The following is a 10366-nucleotide window of genomic DNA, read 5'->3' as shown; positions in this document are numbered from 1 at the left end:
ACCCGTCTTAAATAGTATTACTACAATAGGACATAATTTTAAAGGACGGTTATATAATAAAACGAAAGTTTATTTGCTAGCCGATCTTAAGAAAGAGCGTCTATATTACTTAAATACTACTTAAATAAAGATTCTTGTCTAAGTACATGTTTAAGCTATAATATTTCAATATTTAATATGAATTTAATTACCTAATAATGTACATTTTTACAATAATACCATGCCAAATTGAAGTACTTAAAAAAATGAATAAAGGATTATATTTTTAAGTTTGCATGTGAAAGACATGCCGGTGCGCCAGCATTCATTTTTCTGCTCTAAAACAAAATTCCTTCAAGTTTGTGTTGTGAGTTGTGACACATCCCAACACAACCAAGTTTCAGTTTTCCATTTTCAGGTTTTGTATCCCCTCAACCCCATTCTTCTTCTTCATCTTCTTCTTTCTTTCTGTTTTTTTTCTCACATGTTGATGATGTCTACATTCCTTCTTTACTCTCTGACCGCTTGACTCTGTTTATTGTTTCTTACTCGTAAGTGTTGCGGTAGTACTACTATTCATTCTTTCCATATAGAAACCCCAAATTTATGCTGCATCATGTTGGTGAAAGTTCGCAACTTTCAGTTGTATTGGCCATCTTGTTTCTTTGCTCTAAGTCTGTAACTCCTAATCCTAGTTGATCCAGAAAGAAGTAACTGATTTTTTTTTTTCTCCCACAAATGTAGGCTGAATTGTTTGCAAATGATGAAGAGTGAAAGTTGTGAAGAGACTCTGATGAAGCTGAGAAAGATAATAGTGAGCCTTCAGAATGAAATTGACAAGAGGGATCACAAGCTATTCGAGATGGAGTGTAAACATAGTGACACACTTGATTGTTTGCAAAAACTCATTATGAGGCTTACAGAGAAAATTAATTACAAAGAAAGATGTCTGCTTGAAATGGAATGCAAGTACAATGAAGCTTTGAGCATGGTTGAGAAGTTGAAGAACGACAAAGATGAGCCCCGTGAGGGATGTTGCAATGGTATTCTATATTCTGGTATAGGTGAAATGTGTTTGTGATGGATCATCATCCTTTGTTTTGGAAAACTTGCTGGAAAGTCAAAAATATTCTTCAATCTACTGGGCACTGGCACTTCTATTTGCAAATTCTACATGGATTATACTTGATTTTTGGTTTGAAACTGCCCTCAATATCTCTTATGTGACACATTTATTTCTCATTTTCTCCTAAATTTGTTGTTAGGAGGAAGGAATATTGTAAAATGTGTGTGTGAGTGTCAAATGTCATTGTTTGAAAAGGTTTTAGGGCATGTTTGAGATGTCATAGACTCATAGGGGTAGGGTAGAAGGTTCAACAGTCTGTTATAGTGTTATGTTATTATATAGGTGAATTCTATGGTGCCTATAACTTGGTGCCTAACTTACTTTTTATGACAACTTTTGAATATTTAATGATTATTTACTTTTATACTTTTAAAACTAAATATTGATTTTTAACCCTTTTTGGTAAGTTAGACAAACACTTTTAGGCACCGTAGCAATCACCATATATATATATGCAACCCTTTTAGAGTGAATGAGTTAAAGAAGAAAATATTTAGCCAACTAGTGTAGTTCTCGTAGTTCTTAGTTTTCTTTAGCTTAAGGAGCCTCCCATCCCTAGAAGGAAGAATTATTCAAATTTTCCATAACGGTTGTCCATACACAGGCTTAAACATTTTGAACTGAGAGTTGCTTTCAAAATATCTTTGGAATTTACTTGTATATGTTTACCATGTTTTCTTCTTTTAAGCTTAAATGTTTAAAGGAAGAGCATGGGAAGATTACCAAGCAATTGGAGGAGAGTAAGGCCCTAAATGAACTGCAGCAGAAAAATTTTATTGAGGAGATTCAAAAGGTCACAATTGATCAGATCCTTCAATTGTTGATTATTTGGGATGCTTGTGTGGTTTCCTGTGATCAAACATTCCCATCAAGTATTGTAGCAGTTTAATTATATAACTTGGTTGAAAATTCGGATTCTCAGCATTTTGTCTGTCTTTTGTTTTGCATTCAATAGTATCTTCAAAGTTACTAGTATTTAATAGCATTTTCTGGCTGAGATGGTTCCTAGAAGCTAAAGTTCATGTCCGTCCATATTTTCAAAGTTAAAATTAAAATCTGTGTTTTCTATTGATAATAGCAAGAAGAGAATGTGACAAAAAAAATTTTGAGAATCTTAGGGGTTTTAAACTTGCAATTACATTTGAGATGTGACTCAAAGATGGAACTTTAATCTGAATGTACAATTGAATATTTTAAATTGTATCTAAATTACTATCTTTGTTGAAACTTGCTTTCCTGAATCTATACTTTTGACTGTCGCATACAGTTAAGAAGGGAGTTACACAATCAGAGTGATGTAGAAAGTGATGAAGAAAGTGCTGGTAATTTGAACACTGCAATTACAACTTTTCAAAATCAGTTGAAGGACAAAATGGAATATTTGGAGCGTGTGGAAAACCTTAACAGTTTCCTGGTAGTTAAAGAGCAAGAGTATAAGCAAGAACTACTTGATGCTCGTAAAGAATCTATAAATGTAAGATTTCATCCCTCCTTATTCTGCCACATACACAGTCAAGTTTACATGATTAATCTGCCACAATTAACTATCTTAGATGCATACTGTTTATCATTTTTTCTTGTAGAGTTTACAAGACATGTTCGGTAGTCGATCTCAACTTGGAATTAAAAGATTGGGAGAATTAGATCCGAAACCTTTTCGAGATTCGTGCTCGCAGAAGTACTCAAATGAACCATGGCAAGAGATATCCGCCATGCTATGTTCATCATGGGAGGAGAATCTGAAGAATTCAGCTTGGCATCCTTTCAAAATAACCGAGGTCAATGGTGTTTTACAGGTATACAATATTTTCAATCGTGTCAGATTATTGTTAAGAATGCTACCGAAGACAAGGTAATTGTTTTGAGAAATTTTGGTAATTTCAGAAGATAATAGATGAAAATGATGAAAAGCTGAAATTGCTGAGAGATGAGCATGGTGAAGTGGTATACAAGGCTGTCACAGATGCACTGATGGAAATAGAAGAATACAATTCCAGTGGAAGGTACACTGTGCCAGAAATTTGGAACTGGAAGGAGGGAAGGAGAGCCACACTGAAAGAAATTATCCAATACATTATCAGGCAATTGAAGACTCACAAGCGCAAAAGGAAGGTCTGATCTTGTAAGTATTTTTAGACTTCATTCATCTAGTTGTGTTGCAGATGAAATTCTTGCTTGTCCTTTATCCACTATATAAGTTACATTATGCTGTGAATAACATAACATGGACCCAACATAACATATATTTGCTGAGGTTTTGGTCTTATTGTCCAACAGGTAACTAAGAGCATCAGAAGCTGTAGATTTGTGGAGGAAAAATGTATGAAGTGCCTAAGAGGATCATAAGAATCTTCATTTCTCAAATGTAGCAGTGATGCATATCCTCTCAAAAGAGACCATTACTAGCACTAGCAGCACATGCTTCAGCAGAACTGCTACATAAGTAGGTGTACAAAATACATGTAGAAAAACATTTACACTCTCTTTTATCTACTATATACTATATATAATCTACTATATACTATGTACTTGCCATACATAAAGAGAACATAGGAGAAATCTAATATAAAACTCTCTTTTCTAAACTACTCTTCAACATATATAAATCATAAAAATAAAAAATGTTATTTATCATCTTAACACCATTACTATTATTATACATATTTAATTTATAAAAAGTCGGTTTAATATATGTGTGTGTGCGCGCTTGCGCTGGCGTGTGTGAGCACCATGATATATATAGACATATAGTGCTTCACAACTTGGAGTAAAAATGGATTTGCTGTAGAGTAGATAAGAAATTTTCATACAATATACTGTATGTCACATGGACTTTAACATTGCTTCAAAAAACCTCAACAAAATATAGTGGGGATGATCAAACAAGAAAGCATTTTCAGATGCCGGAACTTTTCTTGGGAAAAAAGGTCCATAAAACGTATATATGTATTTTTATTTTGTTTTATAAGTTGTTTCTATGTATATCTTCCAAAAAAATAAAAGAAAATTGGTAGATGATAAACTTCAAATAATTATGTTGGTTGATCCACATTACTCCTTACTAAACAAAGCAGTATAACTCGAATAACAGATTGTTTTCAATATAACTGTAGTTTCCTATATGTATAATTTTTTTTAGTTAAGAAAATATAAGAAAGCTGAGTAGATTAATGACTTGTTTTAGTTAAAATTGATAGCAGTAGAGTAGCAGTACAATACTAGTTGTTGGTTCAATCCAACAATGAACCCTGAGTAAGCAGAGGAACACCATTGTTACCAATGACTTCATTCATGAGATATATATGTTGTAGAAAACAGAGAGAAATAAATAATTACATGATGATGTGTTCCTTTTTTGGCCATTTGAAACTTGAGAGTTGAGAGTAATACTGATTTGAAGGATAAGATTAGTAGCTTCAGAAATTAATTAAGTGAGAAGATGGAATACTTAGAGCACGTGGAAGAGGTCAGAATTAAATGTTGTTTTTGATAGTACATATAATAAGTACCCATGACCATGAGCCAATGACCCATCCATTCTATTATTTCTATCCACGCTTTATTAGTTTTAGGTTTATTTTAGTCTTTAGAGATTAAAGTTATAAATTTACTTTCTGATTGTGTATTAAAAATAAATAATTTTTTTGTACATAAATAATTTTTTTGTACATAAATAATTTTTAAAATGATCTAAAAATATGATAAAAAAGGAGTCAAAGTTGGATAAAATATAGTAAAAAATATGGTAAAAAAAAACTAAATTAATGGAAGTGGATAAAAAGATGATAAAAAATATGGTAAAATATGGTAAAAATTGGATAAAATGATAGAACCCAAAAGAGTCAAAGTTGGATAAAAAGATGGAACCCAAAAGAACATCTTGAGGAGTTGAATTTCTCTTTAGTGGGAATTAAATTAGTGGAAGTGGATTAGTTGGATTTGGAGTGTAAAGAGTGTCATCTAGTTAAAAAAAAAATCAAACTAGATGTCCCTTCACTAATGTGACATGTCATGAGCACTCCTTTTACCCATACACCTCTTTGAATGAACACAGCAGAACAGAATTTTAGTTTAACTTGTGGAAATCAACTTCTTCCATTTCTAGTTAAAAAGATTTGAAGTGATGGAAACACCTAAAAATATTTTCTATCAGCTACCTTATTTAGTAACAAGTCTTGGGGTAAAAGAAATAGGCCAAACATCACACTATAGCCATTGGACAATAGACTCCCTCCTTAAAATGGTTTTACACTATAAAAAGACCCCAAATCACCTCTTTAAAGGACTTTTTTCTGAAACTTAGGAGCTCAAAAAATCCATCTTTTCCTCTCCTCAAATTTTTCTCATTGTTCTTCATTTTATTCATCAACTTCACAAGGAAAATTGGCATTTGGGTGTTCCACCAGAACACCCGATAGCAATTAATCAACCACTGTCCACTTTAAACAAAACTCATTCATCCTCTTGTGACATTAGTGGAGGTCTCAACACTTGTTCTCCACCTCTATTTCTCATCATTAGTTCTTGTATTGCTTATTTGTTATTAATAGAAGTGTTTTCCTCACAAGTTTACTTACCCCGAATCTCTCATCTTAACCATTTTTCACTTAATCTATTTTTCACAAAACTCACCCAAATCACTTTCTAAAGCTTCAAATTTTAACTTTTTAACCGCCAACATATATTACACGGTCATTTTTCTTCTTTATATAACAATTCTACTTGTTTGAAATGTTAAGTGATATTTGACATTAGCTTGAGTTAAAATCTAGGTTCTATATATAGATGGTTTTCTGGGCTTTTTTACCTATATACACATGGAAAATTCATTTATTCCCAAAATGCTCATAGGTGGAAACTGTTCTTAAAATGCGCAGCTCCATTTTATGTATGGCTGCCACGAAATGGATTTCAACACCATTTCGGGCTAGGTGCCCACGAAATGGGAGCACCATGTCAGGTACAGCAGGCACGAAATGGAGATCCCATTTCATGCGTGGCAGCAGCGAAATGGGGGCACGCCAGAGGTGAACATGTCAGGTTGGCTTCACACGATATGGACACCCCATTTCTAATGTACCGCACACGAAATGAGTCAACTCAGTGTGTACCACACACGAATTGGAACAACGACTAGGCTATAAAAACCCTTCTCCTACATAACTGATGCCACAATTCCAATTCTCACTTCTTCTACCCTCTCTTCCTCTCCGTGAATTCCATTTTCATAGAGGTTAGTTTCACCAATTTTTGGTGTGGTAATGGCCTCTGAATACATTTATGTGGTCATATATCAGAATGGAGAAATTTCGCACACAGCCGAAGGGGTGACATTTATGTGTGATGACCCACTTTGGATAATGATTCCCCCACAATCATCTCTGCAACAACTAAAAAATCTTATTCTGATGAACACTGGGTTGGTTGGGAAAAAGGAGATTAGTACCCTGATTTACAGGATGCTAGTTGCGGTAGCTAGTTCCTTTGCATATCAGAAAATGCATATTAAATCTGACCAGCACGTGTCGATGATGTTTTCGTATCATCGTAGCATTAGAAGAATCTATTGTATGGAACTTTGTGTGAAGCTCCAAGATGTGGGGGGTAGCTCATCTAGTTCGAATAATGTGGAGGAAATGCGAGGAAATGCGAACTTTTGGTCCTGGTGAAGCCATTCCATTTTCGGAGATTGGTAGGGCTCGCAGTCCATCTTTTAATGCCTTCGTGACGCTCGCCCAGAATGTAGAAAATCCTCACCGACATCCCTCCCCCACTGTCCATGTTGCATATCTGGAAGGAATTGCCAACGGGTTGGCTGACTCGTCGAGGAAGACAAGATTGAGGATGATAGCGGAGAGGAAGCAGAAGTTGTTCCGGAAACCCAACCGCTTGAGGGCGATAGGGTTATCCCAACTCAGGTCGAACCGATAAATGTGATAGGGGTAGGAGGTCTTTCCAGCAGCACCCCCGACCACTATCTGCACCTAAGTCTTGGTCCAATGAACTCGACTACCGCGGAGGACATACCGAGCAACTATGCTTTGACCGGTGAAATGGAGCTAGAGCTTGGATTGAAATTCCTGAATAAAGAAGCAGTTATGCTTGCTGTTAAGAACTACAACATCTGTAGAAGTGCAAAATTTAAAGTAGTGGAGTTAGATCATACTCGGTATGTATGTCGATGCAAATTTTTTGGTGACCAATGTCGCTGGATGGTAAAGGTTGCGAAGACGAGGGCTTCCAGATTTTGGAAAGTTTGAAAATACCAAGGGCCTCACAGTTGTTTGGCGTCTGCGACGTCGCAAGATCATAATCAACTTGATTCAAATGTCATATGCCAGCATATATTCCCCATGGTTTAGGTAGACGCGACCATTTGCATAAAGGTGTTGTAGGGTTCTGTGGAGTCAGCGTACGGATACAAGGTGTCTTATGTAACAGCCCAGACCACCCGCTAGCACGATATGTCGATATTGTCCGCTTTGGCATACAAGGCCTCACGATTTTGCCTTTGACGATAGGGATGATAACCGAAGCCCCCACATTCACTCGTCAAAATGCGTCATGCTAGAGAGAGATATCCACACCCTTATAAAGCATACTTCATTCTCCTCCCCAACCGATGTGGGACCTTACAATCCACCCCCTAACGGAGCCCAGCGCCCTCGCTGGCACATCGATCCGGGCTCTGGCTTTAATACCATCTGTAACAGCCTAGACCACCCGCTAGCACGATATTGTCCGCTTTGGCACACAAAGTCTCATGGTTTTGCCTTTGACGATAGGGATGATAGCCGAAACCCCCCACACTCACTCGTCAAAACGCGTCATGTTAGGGAGAGGTATCCACACCCTTATAAGGCATGCTTCGTTCCCCTCCCCAACCGATGTGGGACCTTACATCTTACAAGAAGGTTTGACTAGCGAAGCAAAAGGCAATAGCCAGAATCTATGGAGACTGGGATGATTCATATACCCAGCTGTAGAGATATTTCAACGTGTTGCAAACTTTCATTCCAGGTAAGACCATACGCGAGACTTTTGTCAGATTGCGTACTTGTTTTGCGTTCGTTATTCTGTAGTGATAAATTTGCACTTTCGTCACAAGTACAATTTTTGATCTTCAAACCCGACCATACTACGTTGGCAACACGCTTGACCATAATAGTGTCATGTTTCATCAAGTATTATGGTCATTCCCATCGTGTGTCAAGGCATTCAAGCACTGCAAGCCACTAGTCTCGGTTGACGGAACACACTTGTATGATAAGTACACGGGAACCTTGTTGATGGGAATAGCACAGGATGGAAACAACAACATACTTCCCATAGCTTTCGCGCTTGTGGAAAGGGAGAACACAGATGCGTGGTACTTCTTTCTGACCAACTTAAGGAGACATGTGGCTACTCAACTGGGGATTCTACTTATCTTTGACAGGCATGCAGCTATAAAGGCTGCGCTGGAGTGAGATGGTTGTAGATGGGAACACAATGTTTATTGTGTCCGACACATTGCGTCTAACTCTGCAGCAAACTTCAAGAGCAAGGAAGCCAAAAGGCACCTTGTTAACGCGGCATACTCAAAGACGCAAGAGCAGGCACAACACTACCTTGAGTTAATCAGCGTCGAGGATCCCGCCACCTCCCCGGCAATGATGGCTTGGATTAGAGGGTTAGAGCCACCAAAATGGCTCCAACACCGCGATGAGGGTCGCCGATACAGTCACATGACAATGAATCTTTCTGAGTGTATCAACTCCATGCTCAAGGGGACTCGTAATCTTCCAGTTTGTGCAATTATTAAGTCCACCTACCACCGCCTAAATGCATTGTTTGTCAATAAAGGTCAACAGGCAGAAGCACAGGTTGCATGTGGCCAGATATTTTCACAATTCTTGCAAAAGGCAATACTTGCCAACAGGGAGGGAATCACGCAGATGCTTGTCACATCATACGACAGGGCGACGTCGATATTCACAGTCGATGAGATAACCGTTGTAGGGGCACAGTCCAGATTCAGGGTTTTCCTCTAACAACGAAGGTGTGATTGCGGATACTTCCAAGCATTGCACTATCCGTGTGCTCATGCCCTGGCTGCATGTGCCCATGCAAGGCTTGACTGGCAGTCTTATGTCGACGATGTGTATCAGATTGAAAATGTGTTCCGAGTATATCAGATGGAGTTTTCTCCATTGCTCGACGAGGAGGTATGGCCACCACATGAAGGACAACGTCTCCTTCCCAATACCCACATGTGACGATCAATGGAGGGCCGACCTGTTTCCACAAGGCTTCGAAATGAGATGGATGACGTCGAGCCTGGTCCAGAAAAGTGATGCGGTATTTGCAGGCAACCAAGGCATACCAGGAGACATTGTCCCCATGTTGCTGGCACTTAGGATCGTGGCCATACCATGCATTGTTTGTGCTTTTATTTTCTCTTTTATTTTCTCTTCAATCGGGCAGAGCTGGGATCCGACCGTGTCATCGACAGAAGCTGATCTCCTCCCTCCAACAGGGGGTGACTCTCAGAATCATAGCGTCGAAGTGCAAGTTCTAGGTCGGTGGGTGTGTGTGGTGATGCCTGATGAGGAATGAATTGATCTAAGCCATCAAAGAAAGACGAAAAGTTTGTCCAACCAACTCGATCCATAGAATCAATCAGATCCTGTGTACCACCCCCTGAGATGAACCACCCTCCTCGTAGGTACTATGATACGGCATATACTGATGCACAGTGGATGACTGAAAGGGGTCGTCCGCCACGAACGGCTGCGGGCAGTAGAAATTCCCTGGCAAATGCGTCTCCGCAGCTGGATGCTCGTGCTGATCCCAGGCATTAACCTGAGGTGGATCCTGTAAGACCCAAAACTTTTGAAAAGCCTTATTCTAAATTGATTTCAATTTATTTACTCATTAACAACTTTAATTTTAGAAATTATTTAATTAAAGCTAATTAAATCAAGTTTTGATAATTAAATTAAAAATTTTCTCTAATTTTATAATTATTGGATAATTTTCTATATTTGAACTATAAAATTCAGTAATTGCAAAATAATAAGAATTTTGTATAAATTGATTTAAAGAATTGAGATGATGGAATTTAATATTTTAATTTTTATGAATCAAAAAATTAATTATATTATCTCTAATTATTGAATTAGAGAATTTATTTGAAAATAATTTATAAATTGATAATTAAATAGTATTTTTACAAATATTATTTGTGGATTAAAAATTAGTTTTTGATTTTCAATTACT

At 37.4% G+C, this 10366-nt stretch overlaps 2 protein-coding genes across 5 annotated transcripts; both read left to right on the top strand.

The window, feature by feature from the left end:
- Window positions 280–3624, top strand: LOC107633764 (factor of DNA methylation 1-like). 4 transcript variants are annotated; one of them, XM_021119542.1, is made up of 6 exons: window positions 280–397; window positions 724–1898; window positions 2373–2579; window positions 2689–2901; window positions 2993–3227; window positions 3383–3624. In XM_021119542.1, the coding sequence occupies exons 2-5, from the start codon at window positions 1767–1769 to the stop codon at window positions 3221–3223; spliced, it is 783 nt and encodes a 260-aa protein (XP_020975201.1). In that variant the 5' UTR covers window positions 280–397; window positions 724–1766; the 3' UTR covers window positions 3224–3227; window positions 3383–3624. The 4 variants fall into 4 exon arrangements, with proteins under 4 accessions (XP_020975201.1, XP_020975198.1, XP_020975199.1 ...); XM_021119539.1 differs by having other exon boundaries at window positions 2990–3227; XM_021119540.1 differs by lacking the exon at window positions 280–397 and adding an exon at window positions 404–534 and having other exon boundaries at window positions 2990–3227.
- On the top strand, window positions 7105–9703 carry LOC107633765. Its single transcript, XM_016337365.1, has 5 exons — window positions 7105–7274; window positions 8214–8543; window positions 8586–9126; window positions 9232–9312; window positions 9572–9703. The coding sequence occupies exons 1-5, from the start codon at window positions 7105–7107 to the stop codon at window positions 9701–9703; spliced, it is 1254 nt and encodes a 417-aa protein (XP_016192851.1).

Source organism: Arachis ipaensis, chromosome B03 (genome assembly GCF_000816755.2).
Source record: "Arachis ipaensis cultivar K30076 chromosome B03, Araip1.1, whole genome shotgun sequence".
NCBI classification, from domain to species: Eukaryota; Viridiplantae; Streptophyta; class Magnoliopsida; order Fabales; family Fabaceae; genus Arachis; species Arachis ipaensis.
This window is presented reverse-complemented; position numbering and strand designations above follow the sequence as displayed.

Bases quoted from the DNA above. Each gene is read 5' to 3' on its own strand.
- LOC107633764 (XM_021119539.1), top strand. From the start codon at position 1,767: ATGTTTACCATGTTTTCTTCTTTTAAGCTTAAATGTTTAAAGGAAGAG. The intron at 2,580-2,688 runs GTAAGATTTCAT...TTTTTCTTGTAG, and splicing joins CTCGTAAAGAATCTATAAAT to AGTTTACAAGACATGTTCGG. The intron at 2,902-2,989 runs GTATACAATATT...TGGTAATTTCAG, and splicing joins AGGTCAATGGTGTTTTACAG to AAGATAATAGATGAAAATGA.
- LOC107633765 (XM_016337365.1), top strand. From the start codon at position 7,105: ATGAACTCGACTACCGCGGAGGACATACCGAGCAACTATGCTTTGACC. The intron at 8,544-8,585 runs GCATGCAGCTAT...AGATGGTTGTAG, and splicing joins ATTCTACTTATCTTTGACAG to ATGGGAACACAATGTTTATT. The intron at 9,313-9,571 runs GTATGGCCACCA...TCAATCGGGCAG, and splicing joins CTCCATTGCTCGACGAGGAG to AGCTGGGATCCGACCGTGTC.